Source organism: Empidonax traillii, unplaced genomic scaffold (assembly GCF_003031625.1).
Source record: "Empidonax traillii isolate 1590-97213 ecotype Southwest subspecies unplaced genomic scaffold, ASM303162v1 scaffold3:size4013460, whole genome shotgun sequence".
Taxonomy (NCBI): domain Eukaryota; kingdom Metazoa; phylum Chordata; class Aves; order Passeriformes; family Tyrannidae; genus Empidonax; species Empidonax traillii.
Window position 1 is genome coordinate 3,265,409 of NW_020955196.1, and position 23,418 is coordinate 3,288,826.

Consider the following 23,418-nt stretch of genomic DNA (forward strand, 5'->3'; position numbering starts at 1 on the left):
CAACAGATAATGACTTGAATAGCTTTGCAATGCGCCAAACTTCACGCTTGATAAGACCAGCCCAGTGTAGAGAGCAACAGAGATCGAGCTCTATTCTATTTCATCAGTGCTGTAAATTAAGAAATTGAAATTCAGGTGGCACAGCAGCCAGTATGTTGCTGATAATTCAGTGAAGTAAACTGTCATTACGATCTTTTCAGCAAAGAGAAATAGGTTTCTCTTACTTGATGCTGCTTTAATAAAAACACCTTCACATCCCTGCCCCAAATCACTGTCCCAGCAGTACCTGAACTGGGGTGGGGGTTCCTCATCTGTTTTGCTGTTGTGACATGTCTGAGCTCCAGAACAAACCATCCATTTGGCTGTCAAGTTCCTTACAAAGGACAAAACACTTCCACTTTGAAACTGCAGTAGCTTATTTTCAATTCCCCATTTCCTCTGCAGGAGAAGAAACTGCACTGTGATTTTTATTAAACAACAGTCAAACTCACATTAAAGTACACAAGCTCAATTCTGTAGCAGACAATACAAGCATGTGTTTTTGTGACCACAGCTAAACAAAATTAATTGCTGCTGTGAAAAGGATCTATAATGACCTTTGAAATTATTCACTTGACAAAACAAAAGCCATGGTACACACACTAATACATTTTATAACAGAAAAAAAAAAAAATCCCGTTTTCCAGCTGTGTTTTCAGTTTGACTAATGGCAGCAGATTAGAATACCAGAGCTCCACCTTTTACCAGCAGAAATACTTTGTTTAGACTCAGTTCAGCTTACCTTTGATCTATGTTTTTTTGAAGGAAGCTTTATAGAAAATGCAATTAAAAGGAATATAGTTGGAGCATATAACCCAAGATCATGGAGCATTATTTTCTAAAAAAGGGTTTGCTACATTCACTTAATTCCTTCAGATTGATTCTTGAAGAGCGAGAGTAACTGTACAGGCTTGTAAGCCTTTATGTTATCTAATTTTGGCCACTAAGGCTCACTTTCAATCTTCCTTGAATAATAAATTAACACTAACCTAATTTCTTAACAAAAGACAAGGTACTAAAACCAAGAGGAACCTGAAACGTGAAAAGAAACCTAAAGACTTACTGCTCAGACTTGTTAAATGGAGGGCGAAGAAGCAAGGCTAGTTCTGTTCTCTGACAATTTAACCACATATATTTGGCCGCAGCTTGTCACTTAGACATATCTGACAGCAGAAGCTAGCAAGAAAAAAGAGGAAGAGAAGTAGCAAGGACCAAAAAGATGAGTCATTTATTTCATGTGTTACAGCAGAGCCAAGAGGGAAGGCAGAATCAGGTGGGGAGGAGAAGGGATGCATCTTTGGCACAGGCACCTTTTTGCTTGTCCTTGAAATCTGGGGACTTTTCTAATGATGTGGGTGAGAGTGAAAATATAGGGTGAGTGTGACAGAGCAGAAAGCGGATGTGGATAACTCAGGTCCACTGTGCAGTCTTTACACACATAAATTAGTGCCAAGTGGGTATCCCAAAATCAGAAAAACACCTGATTTTTAAGATGCATTCACAAGTAGCTAGGTAGTTTGATGAAATTCACAAGTCAGAGAACTCAATTATAACAATCTGCCCTTGCCCTTTTTAATTTGTGGGGAACACATAACCAGAGCCTGAAGTGATTGATACCCCTGCCAGTGAACAACTATGGGATTTTGAGGAGAAATAACCTTGTGTACAAGAGACAATGAAAAGCAAGAATGTAATCAATATTTTTAATGCTGGTTTTTATCCAAAAATAACAAGTCCTTTTAAGTTCTCCAGTGAATCATCCCAAATACTGTCAATTCAGTTAGATTAGACTTCCACCATAACAGTAAGTTTCTCCACGAAAAAAGATGTATGGTTATAAAGTAACTGTAAGTAGTATATCCTTTCATGGTATTAAAGCTACAGGGAATATTGACTTAAAAGATAGATTTTACTTTTTTTTCCAAAAGCCAGTGTCTGTTTTCATTTGTTGAGGTAGAAAGTATGTATTACTTACTCAAAGATAGCTTTTTTAGCATTCCAGCATATTTCCTGCTGACTGCACAGTGAAGCAACATAGTAGCTTCACTGTTGCTACCATTATTTTATTGAAAAAGTCCTTGTAAATTCCAAACTGTTTGTATAAGATGTAATTAGATCATTTTCAGATAATCAGATCACGTAAGTAGTAGATGGAATTTTTCTGACCTTAGAAGTCCACATAATTTTAAGTATCAACTTGGATCTTTTGTTTTATTCAATTAAGATAATATGACTCCAGCTGGCAATCATGATTCAGCAGAGGTACACAGGGTTTTCTGCACTCACACCGGCAGGATTTCATGCATGAAAGTAGTGTACCCTTCTCCTTCTCCAAATGAAGTTCAACGCGCACCTGCTCAAGCATGGTGAGTGAACAAGTGCCTACCCTACTCTTGAGAAGGGATACTAAAAATTATTTTTTCATAACACTACGTTAAAAGGCAGCTACCTCCTTTTTGATGAGCACTCTGTGCTTGCCACATAACTTCAGACAGTTCTTCAAGCTTTTCTCTTACTCTTATATGTTACAACTTGTGTATAAGGAAGTGACTTAATACTCAAAAGACGTGGAATTAGACTTTGCCAATTATTCTTTGTAATTACTAGATATGAAAAACAAATCTCACTTCCAAAAAGCACTTCCCTTATCTTACTTACATTGATCATCACGATTTTTCTCTGAACAATCAATCTAAAAAGTATCTAAATAACTACTTTTTATTCTTGTTAATGTCAAAATTACTCATTTGTAGATCACTTAATGGTCTTTCACTGGCGCTGGCCTCCTTTTCTTGTCTTTAAATGCTGGAGGTTTTGTTTCTTCTGCTTATATAACTCAGTTTTTGCATTAGAAGTACTATGCATAGTTCTGTAGTACTTTGATTCTACTGGATATGAGTCATCAGCAAAATCCAAATTGTAAATAATCATGTAGCTGCAATATCTAAGAGGTTATTCAAACTAAAAGTAGTGTACTCCACTGTAATAAGGTTTAGTGGAATAAAATATGTGATAAAATTAAGGTGAATTATTCTGATTGATGTCATGGACATTTACTCTGCTGAAAGTTCTTTTGTGTGTCTGGTCATTAGACAATAAAGTAATAAATATGCACAATGCAGAACAGGTATGAAGCTACTACTATGTTCTTCCCTTTTTTTTTTTTTTCTTGTAACAGATATTCAGGATAAAGGGACACTAGTCAGTCTTATTTCTGCTTCCTAGTTCAAAAGAAGCCCCCAAAATTACAGCACTGAGAAACAAGATCTTCCAGGAAAAAACTTTTGGGCAAATCCTATTTCATTCTACCATCATAGCATGTTGCATAAAGTGGAGAAGTAGTATACTGTGATTTTTAAATGTTTTTTGCCAACCTACACTGCATCTCATGGGATAAAAAAGAAGAATAGTGTTAACTAAATCACTTTAAAAGGTTATACAGAAATATATCTTGAGAATACTTAGAGATGATTCCTCACCAAATGAATGACTGTATCAAATAAGGACCTACTGGAGTACAACTTTTAGGGTCAAGATATTATTTCTGTCCCTATTTTGGAAGATGGAACATAGTGACTGGCTATGAAAACTGTGAACTGCACATCTGTTTAAGTTCTGAATACAATATGGTCTTTTCAAAACAGAGAGACCTACCATCAAGATAAAGCTCAGTAAGGACAAGTGGCAAGTGAATGTGGTTTTTAGAAAAGATCATAAACAAATATGCAAATAAAAACTAGAGAGTAATAGTAGTGCTGAAGAAAAGGTTGCAGGATACTACTAAGAGTCATGGGAATATGATGTTGCAAGAAAGAGAGATTTCACTCTGAGATGTGTAAACAAGAGTGTAATTTGAAAAGACGTACATGAGCACATTTCTTATTTGACACCGATGAGCAGAAAATAGAAGACTGTATCCGGTCTTTCCTCATTTTAAAAAAACTGAAGAAAACCCATAAAAGGGTATTTAAAAGTATTCTAGAAAACATTAATATATTTTAAGAGAGAAATTGTTTAGAAACAGTGACAAAGAATATTTGAAAATGGTTTTAGAAATAATCATTATTATTATGATCACGTAGTATTCATGCGTATTGTAAGTTAAAAAAGTAAATGGCTTAATTCACAACACATAAAATCTAGTTTAACAACTGCAAAAGATTCTGTAAGAGAATCTTAGAAGCTTACTTAAGAAGCTGTTGAAGTTCAAAGTTAGATACAGAGTTTCTTTTTCCTTGGAGAATGAGATCTTTATATAAATCAGGTATCATTTCACACCACCAAAATGACTAAAGTTCTAAATAGTGCTTTTTCCTATTTGTCTTTTAAAATAAACTGAATGTTTGGGGAAAAAAAAAATCACACAAAAAAAACCCCAAACCAAGCCACGAAAAAACAGAACCGCACCACCCAAAAAAAAGCCCACCAACCAAAACAAACAAACAAACAAAAAAAAACACCTCAAGAAAGAAATAGATCTGAGAGACTAGGAAAAGAAGCGGTAAAGTACTAACAACTTCTCTATATATTTTTCTGCTTTTGTCAATAAGCATTGAAACCAAGCAAATAAGAATCTGATGAACAAAGCTATTTGCATTCTAGCACTTTTCTTCCAGGTAAATTCAACGACTTTTTCTTGTTGGTTGTTTTTTTTTTTTTTTAACTTCCAGACCTCTATCTTAAAAGTGCCTTTCAGCATTTGGCTGTTGACTTCCAATTTCCTTTTTTCTGCTCCACATGAAACTTGGGAATCCACAATTAAGCTACCTGCAGACAATCTGCATTCTGAAAAATCATGCATCCTTTCAGAATTCCTATTTGGACACTTAAAATGGTGACATATTAACTTATCAATGAGAACTTCGGGCTAAAAAAAAATGCATCAGAAGCATAAATGCACATGCTTTCCAAATTCCTTCTCTATGAGAAGGAAAAAGTACATTTTAGCCATCATTATTAGACATGATCAACAATGCCAGAGATTTACCTGTAATCTGTAGAAAGTGAAACAGCAAAATCCTGGAATATATTTGATTAAGGGCCAGGATTCAATTTTCATGGTCTAGAAATAGCTCCTAATGATGGAAACTGGTTTTGAACAATGCTTTCACTGTAGTGCAGAATTCTACTAGACTTCCACAATGTTCCCCCAATCATGCTCATAGTCCCATAACTTATCTTCAATGACGAAGACACACTAAGAGACTGAAAGCTGATTTAAACCATGTGATACTTAACACAAAACAGGAAACAAAGTCATGTCATGGTTCAAAAAGCTGTAAAATATCTCCCTTACCACTCAAATTTGCATTGCAAACCTAAGACCAGCCTTCCTCCTTCAACTCACTTTTAACCATATAGAATTTAACTTTTTTCTTTAATTTTCTTTTTTTTTTTCCCTTTTTAACTTTTTTTTATTAGTTTTTTCATGTGCTGACAGTGAGGAAAAGGAGGTTTAGCTTTACAGGATGACTGGATATTGCTTTTTGATTCTGGAAACATACTGCTGTTCTGAAAGACATAAAATCCACATTTCCAATGTGCATGAAAGAGGATGTAAAGAACAAAAGCAATTAAGCCACAATTAATAAAAGTCTTGTAAAAAGGCCTACTTAGCCTTTCCATCCACAGCTTTTTTCCTCTTTTTCCCTGCATGGAAAATCTTGAAATTTACAAGATTCATACCAAATATATTTATTTTACTTACCACTTCATCAGTGTTCCTACGTGCTACAGTAAGACAAAGGGTAAATATCAGGTTACACTCCAATCATTTAATATCTTTTGGTACAATTCCTCCTTAATCCATGTAAAACATCCCTCTAACTGTCACTGAGCACTCAGAACAAAAGTAAGATAACTGAACAGGGAAACTTATAGCCATCTTCTCACTTTGTAACAGTCTGATATGTGATACTTATTTGCCCTCAAATGGGATCTTACTATTTCTCCCAGTCTTTTTCTCTTAGATTCAGATCCCAGATTTTTTTTAGCATGTTCAAACAGGTTAATACTTTTTTGTGGTTTTCTATCTTGACTGGGTGTTTGAGGCCTGAAAAAACTACTCTGCAATAACTATGCAAATGAGCATTTTATGCCATGCAAACACATTGTGTAATGCAATGGTCAGACAGTCACTTACTCTGAAGCCTTTTCTGCTTGGAATAATTGCATTTTCCATGAAAGACTAAGACAGAGGAATGAACTATCTATAGCTTGTACCTGTGTGGAATCATCACAGCATCAATATAGTTAAGATTTATACATAAGATATATATAAGATATATACAGCTTAAGTGAATCAACATTTAATTGCATAACCACAACCTGACGAAGATGGTTTATTAAAGTACTGTCCAATTCCACAAGGTGGGATAAAAAGGCTGTTAAAGTCACAAACAAAAAAGTTTCTCATTAAAGCCAGTTCTACAGCATTACCGCCTAGTTTGCCATAACTTGGTGCTGACTTATGGCAATGTTGCATCAACCCCTCTCTGGAAGGTGTGGGTAGAAAACAAGTAACAGTAGTGTGGTTGTGAGTGTGAGGTCATTCAATGTCTTTTCTACTGAGAGAAAAATGAGGGATTAAAGAATAGGAAAGGAAGCGAGTAAAGAAAGTATTTCCAGCTGTAGGTATTTGAGTTGGGAAAGACTACCTTTTTTACACGCAAGAAAGGCAAGAAACTGAGACTCTGGACACGTAAGGAGCCACATAAGATTAAAAAAAGAGAGCTGCTACCTCTGGGGAAGTGGGGAAGTACAGATTGAATTCGGAACTGATATTTTCTGCTGGAACTTCATATTCAAGCTAATACGAGGGAGCCATGCCCTTCTTGCATCTCCACAACAGATAATAACTGATCAGGTTCTGCTATTTGGAGACATCTTCCCTAACATCTCTCATCAGTCCATGAGACTATGTCTTTCTGATTCTTGATAATCCTGAGACAAGGAGAAACAAGGTTATTCAAAATAACAGAGCTGGGGTTAATCTTTATATAATTGCTGCTTCTCCCAGCTGCTCTGACTGTAAAGTGCTGATTCAGTCACACCCAAGTATTGTCTGGATAAGTCAAAATACTCTGCACAGAAAGAAGAGTAAACTACAGAATTTTATGCTCTTTTCTTTTCCCTTAAAGACGAAGTTACAAATACAGAAAAGGTTTGCATAGACCCAGTGAGTGGACAGAAGGTCTTCTTTCTTGCCTCTAAGTTTTGCCGCTGTTGTGGAAAATGGCTTTTGTCATTTCCATTTGGGTAAAGCTTAGGAGTAGTGATACAGAGCCATAACACTATGGCAGCTTTAACATATAGTTTGCTCTCCTTGCTATGGTAATCTTACCGAGATGAATGGAAATATTTATAGCATGTGAAGTCAAATCTGTAGAACAATTCTCATCTATTTAATAACCAAGAACTTTTATTGTTTAACACATATATCTTATACATGTATCATTTTGCCTGAGATAATTTTTGTACTGTCTGTAAGAGCTGTTCTCAAAAGGAATAGCAATGTACATCAAATGTACCACCTACTTAACTTTGTAGTTTCACATAAGTATTATTGTTGCTTTAGGAACCTCTTTAGTCAATTGCCTAATGTAAAGTGTAATGAAGATGTTTTAAAATTGTTTGAGTAGCAACAGATATATTCATTAATTATTCTGACATTATGTACCGTGGAACATCTCTTTCATTCTTACTATGCTGCCCTTAGGTTACAGAGCAAAAAAGAATCCTTTCTACTCTTACATCATTTAACTCCTATTATGCCAAGAATTTTCAGTTAAGCCTTTTCTTTTTTTTTTTTTTTGCCTTGGTTTCATTGCTATTATCTAAAGCAGACTTTAATTTTCTCCTTTTTTTTTTCAATTCATAGAACTCTGCAAAAAACCCTTAAAAATAAAAATATTGTATTTTTAAAATAAATCTTCCTCATCAACATACCTAGTCAATTTATATTCCTAATTGTCAAGTACTGAGGCATCATCTTCATCTATTTCCTTATAAAATCACAGCTAATTTATTAGTGATTACTGACTCTGTAAGAATGGTTTCTAACTCTTCAAGTTTTGGTTCTAAATTAAACAAGGAAATCACAACAGAAGCAGATTACGCGGGGATAAGACCACGTATCTAGCACAAATAAAGCAAAAACCTGAAACCTAATAGAAAGAAAGCCAAACTACAGTTATTTCTATTTTACTGAGGTACTCCTAACGTGGAAAATTATATTTTCTGATTCATTATGAAATATTCTACTTTTGCACTGTTTTCTTTCAATGCTTATTTTGCATATATTTTCAATACCTTGCATGTTAATTTGGCTCAAGATGCTAATTCTGAATGATAATGCAATAAAAAGGAAATATAAGCAAGTATTAACAGAAGCTGCCTAAATACTTCTCCAGCTGCAGAATCTAAGATCATTGTTACTGTAAGTATGTAGGGTGGCTAGTTTGCAATGAGGACTATGACGCACCATTTGCCATTGTGAAAATGCACCATCTGCAAAGAGTTTGGTCTGAGAATGAAATGCACGTTGTTACACTATAAACTCTCTAGCGCAGAAATGCATCTTGAATAGTTCAGGAAGCAGATATGTAATTAAGCTACCTTAGACAAGGTAATAAATTTAGAACCTAGATACAGCAGTTCGTTTAATAAGCCATTTATAAGAAGAATTAATACAAAATTCTCTTTCCACCATCTGCTTTCCTAAAGCTACTTCCTGCTCCCTTTCTCGTTAAGTGCATGACATTTTGCAAATGCAAATCTGAATTACCAGCAGTGGGAAAACTAAGTCTAAAATACATTTAAGAGTTTGAAGCAATACACATTCATATTAGGTAAGAGAGAATGAAACGCAAAACAAAGAAATTAAAACATGGAGACAAGATTCACAGCTCAGGATTTCCTGACCCCCACTGTTCTGGGAGGAGCTCCGATTTTTAGACAGTGGTGACACGATCAATCACCCCTTGATAATGAATAAAAAGTAGGGAGTAACTCTGATAAACTCTTGTATTAGCTGCTTTTATAGTAAGTCACCTCTTCTTTACTTGCTTTAAAGATAGGACTGACCTCTGTGTCACTGTTCCTCTTCTGGCAACCCACTTCACTTCCCTAAGCAGCTGCGCAAGGAAGTGCGCTGCCACAGCGCCTGGAATCCTCCTGCCCCAGTGGGAAAGGAAGGGAGGAAAACACAGCTCACTTCAGACAAAACTTGTGCTGAAACGAGGGAAATGGAAATAAATGTAGATGCAGTATTAAACCTCTAAAGGAGTAAAAAAGGTTTACATTTGAAAGCAGTTTTCAAAAGGAAAAGCACCTCTGCTATAACTCAGATACACTTCTGTAAAACCTAATCCAGGCCTCCATGTGACAGGGGTATGGTGTTCCTGGAGCAGGCTTTGCTGCTGTAGCTCCTGGATTACACAGGAAGCTCAACCTGGTTCTATGAGGCACTCTAGCTGGAGATGAAACTGATCCAAAACTGCTGGTCATACTGAATAAAGCTGCTTGGGAACTAAGAAAGCAAGCCACGTTCCTGGCAGTCTGCTGCCTGTGCTCTGGGATTGCATCCTCTGCCTTTTGGTCTCAAGGAGATGTGGAGCATACTGCTGATGCTTACAAGGCATTGTTAGTTTACAAGAGTGACTGCCTGAATCCCCAGGCTGTACCAACAAAACTGAACTCACTGGATGTTTCAGCTCTTTTCTATTGGAAAGACCTTTTTTTTTTTTTTTCCCTCCAGTCTCTAGGCCACATAATTTTTCTCTCAGCTTACACTACTACAGCCAACATTCTGGGTAAAATAGAAAGACGATGTTGACAGAAGTTTTGCTTCTCTAATTGATGGAAAGGAGTTTCTGATGGCTGGCCGAGTTTAACCTCTGGTCTCATACAGGCATTTAAGTTTAAGAAATAAAAAACAAATTCATCCCTTTGTGAATTTCTTTTTTTTTTTCCGGTCATCTCCTTCACCTAAACGAGTCATATGGGACACTAAAATTGTAAAAGATTGTTGCTTTCTTCGATGAAAGAACCACATTTTAAGACAGCTGCTGCAGTCTGTCTTTGAAAAAAAACAACTGTTGATGGAACTGTTTTTTTACAGGTCCTCTTGAGTGGTAAGCTGTGATTTATACAGCGATACTGCCACTGATTGCCTGCATAAAGAAAGCAGCAGAGAACAAATGGCAACACATATGGTCAGACTTCTTTCTGTAAATTGCAGGAGTCAGACTTCAGAGAGCAGGTAGAAAAAAAAACCCAGCAGCACTGTTTACACTTGTAAGACAACAAAAACATCAGAAGATACTTGCAAAAATTTAAATGTGTCAGGTTTCTAATCAATTATGTGACTAAAGAACTCTTTACATATTTCTAAGTCTTAAGAAATCTCTGTGTCTTTTTACTCTTGTTTAGGTCAGTGTTCGTGGGCTGACAGATATTGCAGAATCAAATTCACAGGGATTTGTTCCTCTCCAGCACTGATCTTCACAGCAAAATTTCTCTATAAATGTTTTTAATATGGAATTGAACTGAAATTTATTGCTGAAACAAGTTCTAGAGAAACCTTCTGGTCTAGCCTGGCTCATTCCAAACATCACTAGGGCTGACAGATATCAAGAGTGAATCTATGACCACTGATCATGATGTATGATCATTTCCCTATGTACTATTTATCTATTTATTATCTTCTCTAGCCTCTATGCTTGTGCCTGCTTTAAACTTCTTTCTCCTCTCCCATGTTTCTGATTACTCTTCGCTTCTCATTTCTTCCAGAGCAGTCAGACCAGGCAAAATCACTGCAATTTACATTTTATCCTCCAGAAGTGGTCCCAGCCACAGCAGAGACCACAGTAACTTCTGCCGAATCTAGCCTCTAGCACTGCATTTCAAACTGACATGAAGGGTCTCATCTCCCAGTTGGCAACCCTGTAGTAACTGGCTACATCTTGGCATTTGAAAAACCTCTCCGCTTTAACACCTCCTGTTATCGCAGTAAAGTGATGTTTAAATAACTGAACTGGCTTCAATGAACTGTAGTTGCCATTTTCCTGCTTCTTACTGAGAAAAAATGGAGATAATTATGAAGTGGATGAGCAGGTTTAATGAAAGCCGGTTTCTTTTGGTATATTCCTGAAGCAGCAATCATCATCTGTTTGGCTTTTGAAGAGCAACAATTATAATCACTTAAAATCCCAAGGGGAACAAAAATAGAACTTAAATTAGCATATAAAATATACAGCTGGATTGGGCAAGCCTATAAAAATCTGGGAAAATCATTCTAATTTGAAAGCTATTCAAAATCACAAGCAAAATGAGTACAAGAGTATTTCACATGTTTCTTCCTTTTTTCCCCTTCTGAAGTAGTAACATAACAACATTTATAGGATTTTCCTAAAACATGGAAATGAAAACCCATTGTCAAGAAAGAGACTAAGTAAAAATCGGCTAAAGGTGGATTTTCAAAATAACAGGTAAGTATTAAACCATCGTTTTAGCAGGTATTAATCTCCCAAAGCTCTGACTTAGCTGTATTGCTAAGTCATGTGCTATATTTCAGAGCTGAAAAATAAAAATACAGCTGAGACATTGTAACACATTTCAGCTTTATCAGACAACTGAGCAATGATAATACGTACAAGAAACTAACAACAGATAAGAAAATAAGCTGCAAAAAATGACAACAGCTGGGAAACTTGCAGTGTTTCAGATGATCATCTTTACAGTTAACAGAAATTGAGCAATGCGTAAAGAAAATTGTTTTCCTTATGCTGCAATGTCCACATTCTGAACTGTAACCTCATAATATTATCTTCTGGAAATAAATCTTCGTTTCAGTAAGTTGTGAACTCAAAGATGGAATTCTTTTTTAATACTACTGAATATGTATTACTTTTGGTAATTTTGACTTGAAATACTAGGTCTAGCTATTCTAACTGAAGGTTAAGTAAGACAGTATGCAGCTGCAGCAATGAGATTCAAAAAAAAAAAAAACCAGCTTCTTCTAAAAATTTATTGTGGACAAGAAGAGAGGAATTTGAGTTGCTTATATTTATAAAATTATCAGTACATTAGATATCTCCTGAAAAGTCACTGTCTTACAGACCCACATTTATACAGTAGGGTCTGATTTTCATGCCTCTAATATAAAATACATTTTTTGCCTTAGGTTAGAAGATTCCACATACTTAGAGATTTTGAAACTAAAACCAAGCAGGTCTTGAAGGCACAACTGTTATTTCCATAATTTAAAAAAACTAATTAGACATTGCAGGGTTTACCTTCCACTATATCATACATAAAAATATTTAAAGATGACCTGTGAATACTCCTGAATAAATTTATTTGTCTGCATTGCTCAGCCCTGTGATGAGCACCTTGAAGGAAATGTCTGCCCTCCTCCCCCACTGCCATTTTCCATTCCTTCATCCTCACAATTGCAAATAATCTTGCTCCATCATCCTCAAACAGATATCTGTTTTTATACATGTTACTGTGATTGAAAAAGCATGTCTTCGGAAGCCCAAGCTTCCTGAATGCTATGTTAAGGCCAAAAATTACAGCACACTTACTCATCCTCCCTCTTGCTTTAAGGTAATACCAGAGAAGGCCCAGCAGGTTTTTTTGACAGTCTTCCCAAGCCATCTGTTTCATATTCTGCATGTTTTGAACAACATAGTGTGCCATGGGATGTAAAAACCCATCACAGCACATTCAGTTTAATGTGGAATCCAGTGGTCACTCACTTTTTAAGAAACCACAACTGAAGGTGGGACACTAATCAGGGAACTTATTTTACTTATTTTCCCCTCTCCCCTTCCAAATTTGCCTTGTCATTTTTTTAATTTAAATTTTACATCATCTGGGTTTAGTATCCCAGCCTGCTTTAGTAAACAAAAGACAAAGTGAACTAAACGGGCATTCAGATCTTCACACAGTTCAGAACCAAAACCTTGACTGACTAGTAAATATTGGTTAAAAGTAAGAATGCTGTACTCCCTGGGTCTCCTGCCACTCTGTTTATAAATTATCACTTCTGCATATTGTCTGAATGGTCAATAGGGCTACAGGAACAAGAAAGTGTGAAATCACGCCTAGAAGGAATAACCAGCTTTACTTCAAATCATGCTGATCCCAGCAACTAAGACACGTTGTAGAAAAAGTAGTCACTGAAGCATCAAATACTTCACACACATTAAATTGTGCTGTTGGGTAGAGGGGGAGGGAAAGTGTCTGAAATTGGAGTATTTGTAGATTTGTCTCTATGCTGAGGCCATATGTGGCCATACCTCTTGACATTGCTAATGACATTAAGTATTTAGACCTTGTATTTTTTAAAAAAGATAGTTCTCAGAAACATGCCGATTTTGCACATCTGTGGCCATAAATATAGATGACTGTGAGAATTTAATTTCTGGAAGAGAAGTAAGTCTTAACTCTCAGACTGAACATAAGGATCACGTGATAGGAGAAGGGAGTCTTCTCCTCACAACCCTGAGAAAAGCACAGCATCACGACACTTCCAAGAGAACTACTGCATTTTACAGAAAGAACTTGTCTAGCTGTAAAAACTACTTGCTGACTACTCTGTGGAAAAACACACTGACCACATTAACCCTATCCTTATACCTGCAATTTCTAACAAATACTCTATTTCTGCTAAACTAGAGCAGGCTGACATTTTTGTCGCCCTGTCACCAAATGACACCCAGGGCAAGCAACACAACTTGTGAACTTTCAAGAAAAACACAGCTCTCATGAATGCCACTCTCCACCACCTAAATAGTTTCATTTCAATACAGATTCCTCTTCACAGACAATTAAGTACATTTTCCTCTAATACCATAGGTCTCTGAATGCCTGAAATTTGAAGTACTGATCTTAGTATCACCAATATATATGAAAAAGCAAAAAGTTTCAAGCATTGAGGCTTTAAGAGACTTGGTGAGTTAAAGGATAGTTTCTTAAGTATTTATTATAATGTGTTTTGCACTTCTGTGATGCTTAAAGATTTAATTTCAAGGACTAGGCAAAATAAAAAATGCTTAGTTCTCTGTAATAAATATGAGGCACGTATCTATGCAAGTGTGTCCACCAATATCCTATTATTAATATAGAATGGAATCAGATTCATGACACCTACAAGTATTGTTGGGAAAATCAAAGATTTCCTAAGAGCATTTCTGAAGTGTTTCTGGTTTGGTGTTTTTTTGGTGTTTTTTGGTTTTTTTCACTTTATAGTCATCCCAAATTACTTGCAGGATTTGGGTCAACAGCTTCCCTCACATGAATCACCAAACATTGCGATTAGGAAAATTAACTGTCTGAATAGTATCTGTCCAAAAAGAATCAAGATACCTCCTAAACACAGCAGTGTGATTTTTTTTTTTTTTATTTTTTTATTTTCCTGCATTTGAAATCTTAGAAGGTGTAAGACTTAAGCAAGCAATTAACTAAGCTTAAAATTTATAAGGTGCTGCACTGGCATCCTGAATGAAACTGAGAGCAATTCTTAAATGATTCTTACACTTCTGACTAATAAACATCTGCACTATTCAAATATGGAAACCCTGCAATAACTGCAATCTTATTTTTCCATTACTTCCAATCTGTTCTTTAGAAATAGGCAAAGCAGTGCCATTTCGAATTTTGATTCCCGAAATTTCAAACTCTTTTCTCAGGAGGAGAATCATTACTGAAATTTAGTAATTGAACCAGTAAATAGTTCAATATGAAATCATACTTTGATTATATATAGTCTTCTAAACAGAAACTTGAAAAATATCACGAATCAAGATCTAATGAAGTCATACAAATACTTTGGCAGAAAGGAAACAATTTCAACTGTGCTTATTTTTAATTTTTAACTATATTAAGGTGCTAAAACAAGAGGTGGTTGTTACTTTGTTTTGTTAAGTGGCCTAAGTACAAAACAATTGCTGCAATTAACTCTTCTAACAGAATAAACATTGCATGCCTTCTGTGCATTTTTGGCACTTGGTATCTAGCAATTCCCAGGGATTTTCACAGATTTTAAGTGATTTGGTAAGGAAATAATCCCAACACATTATTTAGAAACTCACGGGGAAGCAGAAGAGGGTGACTAGAAAGCCCCAGACCTTTAAATTTTCAAGAAAATCTTTCCTATTTAATGCAGTTCTGCTACTTTTACTGTTGCCCTTCAATTTCATCTCTCATTTTTCACACTAAGGCTGGACTTTGAAGTTAGGAAGTACAATATCAGTAGAATTTAAATTAATTTCCTACCTGTCTGCTGTAAGGTGTGCACATGGGCTTCCCACTAGGCCCCTTGTAATTTCATACAGAAGTCCCTGTGTACATTTTGCTCACTGTCACTGCTCTAATTTTCAGTCACACTTTCATCAGAACATCCATCCACATATTCTTCAGGAATATGTGGTAGTATACACTATGTGTTTGCACAAGCAAACAGACTTTTGCCCCTAGGTATTTCTAATCACTGAGAAAAATAAAGCCTTTCTTCTACAATAATCTACACAATCAAGTTCTTAGCCATTGTCAAGCAAGATAATTCTGTCAAATCTTATATCCCCAAGTCTTGCAGTCTTCTTGGCTGCCAAAATGTTTTATCAGCAGTTTGCATTGAATTTGGTCTACAGTTTTCTTAGCTTTTTAGTAAGGATTTTTTTGGTTGGTTGATTGGTTTTGGTTTGGTTTATTTGGTGGTAGTGGTGTGTTGGTTTTTTGTTGGTTTTTGTGGTTTTTTTTTTGTTTGTGTGTTTTTTGTTTTGGGGTTTTTTTTTTTTTGTTTGTTTTTTTTAAATGTCCAGAGTCACTAATGCATAGCCTGTGATATCTCCACAACCAGATGCAGGTGAAGGCAAATGAAGGTACTGCCTGCGCCACCACACCACAGCACAGGTGGGGTCAGGGCAGAGAGAAACAAAGGGTGGTTGCTGCCTCGGAGTCTGAGTGCTTCTGTTTGAGAGGGGATACAAAACCAGACTAATCATGAGCACAGCTAAATCCATCTATTCCCTCCCATGAACATAATGGCATTTGGGGAGACTATATGCAAGGAAAGTGAGTTCCCTTTTAGTTAGCAGAGTTTCCTGATAAATTCAACATATTTTCCTCTTCATGTTCATCACTTTTCTCCTGCATAGAGCTTAAAATATGATGAAAATAAAAGGTAAGTGAGCCATTAGTGAAGACATCAAAATCATAAATACTTTATAGCACTTAAATTCTGTGTGGTTGCTATAAAAGGAAAATATTAATACATGTGGGGGATTCAGTTTCCTTGGAGAGATAGCCTTTCTGACACAAATTTTAAAAAGCCTGGCTACAGAAATATATGTACAGAAACGCGTACAGCTTACCACTTGCAGTCTATCCCAGTGGTTTAGCTAATTGCCACCAGTGCAGGGTCAAACTCTCCAGAAGTTAGCATTCCTGAATATGCTCATATACTTATATTTCACAGGTTACTGCCTTTGCATCACATGCATATACACTGTAATTGTGCAAAATATTAACCTAAACTTACAGCCTTTGTATAGACATTAAAATAAAATAACCAAAACCTTGCTTATTAAAGATTAAATTATCATAGAAAAAAAAACAATCTTGACCGTAGCTACTGCTAAAAGTCTATCCTTTTCAGTCTCCTCACCCATGTCAGACTTACTTTGGAGTAGCTCACTTTAGACTACAGGCAAGTTCTGGTCCTTTCAACAACACTCAATATCCTAAAAGTGTCATCAGAACAGTGACTAGATTTGTAACTGCTGAAAATTATCTGTACTGCTTTAACCAATGGTGAAGTTAAGTAAAACTAACTTACTGCTACTTTTCACAGAAATAATTTTATTATTCTGATATCCACAGAATGAGGCCGGTGCAAGTTAACTGTTTCTGCCTATCATCCGACATAAATTCTAACCGATTGCTAAATGTTGCAATGAGCAAAGTTACCTATGGTAATCCTGAAGCGAGGAAGCTTACTGGCTCAAGCGGCTCTCAGTACCCATCCCTTAAAAAGAAAAAAAATCAATTTGAAGGATTAAATAAATTAATTAATCAGCCCTCACACCGCACCGCCCGGCTCGTTTCGTGGGCTGGTGCTCCCCCGGAGGGAGCCACGGTGCTGTTCTCGCAAAGATCTGCAAAGGACAGCGGGCGCTGTGAAGGTCGCCTGCAGGCGGCACCCGCCCGGACCGCCCCCCCGGGCCGCGCCGACCATCCGGGCGTGTCCGGGCTCCCGCCGCATCCCCGCCATCCCAGCTCCACACCTCCTGCCGCCTGCCCCGGGCTCCGCGGACCCCCGGCCCGCCGCCCACGGCCCAGCGGGGCAGCGCGCAGCATCCCCGCCTGCGCCTCGCCTATAAACGAGGCTTATGCTACGTGCGAGGATTTTCCCCTCCACCCGCCCCCCACCCCCCCGACAGTGCTCGCTGCAGTTTTTTTTTTTTCTTTTTAACCCCCAATTCCTGAAGAAATTGCAATAATTAAAAAAAAAAATACACTTACCATTTTGACCTCATAGTGCTTTGTCATGAGCTTAAGAAAAAAGCCCACAGACACATCTACACACACACACACATACACGCGCGTATTTATGCGTTCTCGAAACAGATGTCGCAAAGGGGATGGGGGGAACTGCTGCGCTGCGGAGGACACCCAGAAACCAGCGCACAAAAGGAGGGCGAGCCACACGGCGGGGACTGAACGCTCCCCCACGCCCCTACAGACCACGCTGGGAAAGCTAGAAAGGTGGGTGGAGAGGCATGGGTAGAGGGGAGGGACCCACGGTCCCATCCTGCTAAAGGAAACACCCGCCTTATCAAAAAAAAAAAAAAAAAAGGAGAGAAGGAGAAAACAAAAGGAAACGCGCCGGCGTGCGGAGCGAGGGCGGGCAGCGGTCCAGCCATGGGGATGGTGCTGGCGGAGCCCGCTCCTGGCAGAGCCCGCACCGCCGTCGGGGCGCACCGTCCCCGCCGTGCAGACAGCGGGCTGCGGCTCATCTCGGCGGATCTGAACATCCCCGGTTACTTCGAGTACCTCTAGAGTTACTGCCCCGGTCCCCTCATCTTCCCCCATGCAATCGGTGGGGTGCAACAGCATCACCAGCGACACGCCGTTTTGCGCCGCTGCCCCGGCGGGACTGCCGTCCCCTGCCCTGGGCGAACTGTGCTGGCAGTCTTCCGGCCTTTGCCCGAAACTGTTCGCCTTCGCCTGTCCCTGCCGCTGGAGACGGGGAGGTGTGACACCAACAGTTCAGTGAATCTCGTCCAGGATGTCTCTCTGGGAAGATGCCGCTTGTCTCTATGTTGCAGGGGGGGCTTCGTATGGTCAAATGCCATGGTGGAATATTGATGGTCAACATGCACATCCACACAGAAACTCTTACCTCTGCAAAACACCCTCCTTTGACACCCCTGCCCTTCACATACTGTTTGTCCTTTACTTCCCAGAGACTGGCAGCACTCCTCTGTTACAACCAGTCTGTTAGCTCATGGAGATATGGAAAATACTGCCTCCTCCTCCTCTGTCTTCCCCAGACATCATGAACTCATGCTGCTGCCTCCTCCTCCTTCACTCAGTAACTTCCTTTCATGCCCCTGGGCTCTCCACTGAAGAGCCAAGCTCCTCTGTAGACAGTCCCTGTCCCGGCACAAGGGTGCACTTCATTCCCTTGCTTCATGGTGGGAGTTTGGATGAGCCAGTTTGGATAAATCAAATCAAAAGAAGTTGAAATTCTTGAAAGACCTTTATTTACCTCAGCTCATCTCCTCTCTGTTGTTTCCCTACCTGTGACAGGCACCACAAATACTCTGTTATTAACCTTGCTGTGATCCTTGAATCTAGGGAAGAATAACAAAGGACAGTCTGTGTATATTAGCTGCATTTCTGTATGCCTGAGCTGGAGTGCAGAGTATAACAAACAAACAAACAAACTCAAACATTTTTCTTCCAAAAATCATGTACACAGAATGCTTACTTAAAAAATAGCATTATTCTCATGCATAAAAATATGTAATGTGCATAGGTTGTATGACAACTATGCCTGAGAGAGAACTAGGGTTTTGGACCCCAGTTTTGCCAGAGAAACTGGGAGATGAGAGTAAAGTTCAATGTTTTCCCAGTAAGTTATTGTGCTGGTCTTTACAGGAACCCATACCCATGGACAGAGAGGTAGAGGTTTGTGTTTGGAAGAAGGCTCATTCCACGCACAGCCCATATGGAAATGCTGCTCTGCTCCTGTACAGAGGCTCATTTTGAGGCCTGGTAAACAATGAAAGGGGATCATAGCTTGTTATGGAATGTTAGGAGGAACAATGCCCTCATCAAAGTCTCTAAGCATTTAGCAGCCACAAAGTTGTGTTCAGTGTTTGTACAGAGATGTGGCAAAGGAGAGAAGAATTTGTGATGGAAGAAATTCTAAAAGTATGAAAAAAATGAATTTATATTGAGTAATACTTCCCTTTTTATTTTTTATTTAGAATACATGTATTGGTTATGTTGGCTCCAAAAGATCATTTAGGCAAGAGCCCTGTAGTACTTGCCAGGACAACTGATTTTTGAAAGCCATGTCCTTCTCTGCCTATTTCATAATGTCCCTAATTTCTCTTCAGCTTTTACAAGCCCTCTGCTTCATTGATGGTGTGTCCTGTTAGCTGTTGAAGTTAAAGGAGAGATTGCTGTACTCTGCAACTGGTATTAAATTGAATGTAACGTTTCTTTACTTTGTTCTATCCTGCTTCTATGTTCACCCAGTTTTAAGTTACTGAAAAAAGTTGGAAAATTAGTACATTTCCTCAATATTTTCAGGAATTCATGGAGATCAGGATGATTGCATCTTTGGGAAAAAAGGAATCCTTTGCACTTAAAATATTTCTGAGCCTCTAAAAATGAAATTAATAAAAAAAATTTAAAAAAAGTCATTAATGTAGAACATTATAGTAGGTGGTAAAGATTTCTCTTTGTTTAGCCTACCAATGTATTAATAAATGTGTTTGAGAATAAAAATGGAAAAGGTATACCACCATGTTGATTACTATGGATCACCTAGCATTTTGACTGACAGCTTTTTTGGTCTTCTTACTGGAGGTTGTTCTTGCTTGCCTCTTTTTCTGAATTTTATACCAGGTTACAGGTAGCTGAACCTGAGTGAAGTAGGGATATAAGGTTTCAGCTCTTGGGTCATTCCAGTGTTTGATTATGAGACATCTCAAAGCCAAAATCTCCCATTTGGATATCTGTCTTCCTTGTTTCAACAGTTTTTATGCTCTCAAAATCTGTAGTTTTAGGTTGATGTTATTTATGGAACATATGACAAACAAAAAACAATTAGTTTTTCATTAGTTGCTAGGCAAATGTCATGCCCTCAGATTTTAATCACTCAGTGGATATATCATCAGAGTATAATCCATTTGCTATGTTTTTCTCATTATATCCTCTAAGAAAATGGCAAATACTTTTCATTTCAGTTCATGTGTATGAACTTATTTTTAGATCTAACTTGCTGAATATCTCTTAGTTCCATAAACACTCAAGTGTTTCATTAGTATCATTATAAATATATATATATATATATATATATATATATATATATATATATATATATATATATATATATATATATATATATATATATATATATATATATAAGCCTTAAGTGTTCATTGTGGATTATGGTGGAAATATGTCTTCATTCTGGACTCTAGAAAGTGAATATTAATAGATTATAAATGTTTAGTCTTGGCTTTCTGCCAAGATGAGATGACTTAGACTTTTTGCTTTATGTATCTCTTGGTATCTGAGGTGACTTTGGTTTATCATCCCTAGTGTAGGTGAACTGCCCACTTAAGTTATAGACATGCCTGTAGCAGAAAATAACGTGAGCCTCCTAACTGAAATGACAGAAGTTGTCTTGTTTCTTTCTGTCTTTCATTTTGGGATTCTGTGTAAGCAGTTCCAAATTTTCTTTTATGCTCTGAGGCCTTGGCCGTATTAGGTACCATCTGGAAAGCAGAGTCGGAATAAACTATGTAAGTTTTGTTTATTAGAAGTGTAATTTCTTATTCTAAACAGAGAGGTACTCAATCTTTAGCAGTAGGAGTTCTGTCATCGTGTCACCAAACATTACTTCAAAGATCCACAAAACCATTAAACCATTCCATTTGTGCCAATCCACAAAACCATTAAACCATTCCATTTGTGCCAATAGCTGATGATGCATCAGCATTTTTAGATGTTGCTGTAATATAGTTACTCAGCTTAATGATAGAGACACAACATTATGTAGTTCCACTCCTCTCACTCCAAGTCTAGTGGTTAAAATGCAGTGAGAGATTCACCACACTTCATGTCCTTATGATGGTCAGAGAGATGCCATCTTTCCTCTCTCTCCTCTTGGCAAAAGTATTTGATGTCTCTGTGTTGTGATGTTACAACAGCTACTGTTGCAAATGGTCCACCCTGCAAAGTTAGTATTTAAGGAAATGGGGGTGGAAATGCCAACAACTCATTTACAGAAAATTGTACCTATTTTCACTCGGGAGCAACTCAGTAGGAAGTGTGTTAACCTTCATTTTGGTCCTTCCAGCTGCTATTCGGTGTCAGTCCGCAAAAGCCATCCTTGCAGGTTTTGGATTCAGCTGAGAAATTATAAGAACCCCACTAAATGAGAAAACAAAAAAAATGTAGTTTACAAATCAATGGAATAGAAAATATAAATTTTCACTCAGAAAGTGAATAGACGAGTTGTGATAAGAGATCATGTAGCTGATGGCTAAAATGTCTGCACATCCAAACTGTGAATACTTTGAAGGCCTGCATTATTTATCCATTGTAACAATGACCAAGAAGCATGTGGATCACACCAATACATTGGAGAAATCACTTTGCTTTTATTTCTCCTCTAGTTTTACTCTCCATCCATTAGATTAAAAATAGACCTTAAGGGAATGCTTTTCATTGTAATGAATGTATGTGGTTCACTCGTTTTTATTTAGTTGCATGGCAAAGAACTTTTTCTCTCTTTTAGGAATTGCTTAAGCCACTCTAGAGAATGGTTACTGAACAGAAGAGGAAGCAGGCTTATTACAACTGCAGTTAGATATGTGCATTAGTACATGTATAGTTATCACCATGAGACTCTGTGGTGCTGGAGGAATTTTACCCTGTTTTTCACACTAACCTATAATCTTAAGGGGATTGTGGGCATCCATTATTTCCTTTAGAAGTAGATAAACTTAAAAACATTTTGATGAAAGATAGATTTTTGGAAGACAAGTCCTTGCCTTTAGGCAAAGAAAGATTCAGAGACAGATAAGTACACTGACATTTTTATTTTGGTTAAACAGTTCAAGTGATTTGTTTCTAATGTAAAACTATTTTTTACCTTCAAAGTACTTTTCACTCAAACATCTTAGAATTAATTTAATTGGGTGTCTTCTTGGTCTTGTTAAATAAGTGCATTTGTATAATCCATTTTGTAAATGTGTAAAAAAAGTCAAAATCCATGAGACAGTCTACTTCCCTCATCATCACTAGAATTCCTATAATGAAACATGAAAATCTGAAAAAGTGATTTTTATTATATACTCAAAAATGTGGAAAAAGGAGGTCTTTGAAGCTGTACTTCATTTCAAACACAAATTCTCTCTTCCCTCCATGCCAGTTCCCATCACTAATTTAAATAGGTTTTGGACATACTTAAAGACTTCATCAATATGCACAGAAAATGAAGAAAAAGAAAGAAACAGAATATATACAAACTCTACTATTGATACATTTGTTAATTTGGCTAATGAATTGAGGGACAGAAGTTCCTAGCAAAGGTGAGTACCAGGACATAAATGCAAAATGCTATGTGTCCAAACCTTTCTATCTTGTACATCCTATTTTTACAGCTAATAGCAATAAACTTGTACTATGTGTTGAAATTTTTGATGTAGCATCACAAGCTCAAATCACAGGTACCTACTGTTCTTCAGAAAAAAACTTACTTTTAAATTAAACTTATTTAAAATGTCTGTTATTTATTACTGATGCAACTTAATTTGGTGATTTGTTCTGACAGAGGGCACTTTGCTGAGGTCAGGCTTTTGACACACTTTATACTGATTGCCCAGGCTTTTGAGGAAGTGGAAACTAAGAAAGATTGTATGGGCATACATAGTTAATTTCTCTGTAGGATGTTTTAATGTTCGAATAGTCATTGAGAAAAAGTTGAAAGAATGCATGAAATGTGATATGCCACGTAAAAATCTGGCTTGATATCCCTTCAGCTTTAGTTTGACTTTATCTTGATATAAGAAGGTTGGGGGCAGGAAGAGCTCAATGAACTCATGGCCTCACAGTCTGTTGGCAAAA

The 23,418-nt window shown here is 37.3% G+C and overlaps 1 protein-coding gene across 1 annotated transcript in view; it reads right to left on the reverse strand.

The window, feature by feature from the left end:
- ELAVL2 (ELAV like RNA binding protein 2) overlaps nt 1-17,783 on the reverse strand; it is a 124,172-nt gene extending 106,389 nt beyond the window's left edge. The window contains exon 1 of the mRNA XM_027911437.1: nt 17,569-17,783. Coding sequence (XP_027767238.1) covers nt 17,569-17,595 — 27 coding nt within the window. The 5' untranslated portion in view covers nt 17,596-17,783. The remainder of the gene's footprint in view (nt 1-17,568) is intronic.
- Between the last annotated feature and the right edge of the window lie 5,635 nt (nt 17,784-23,418).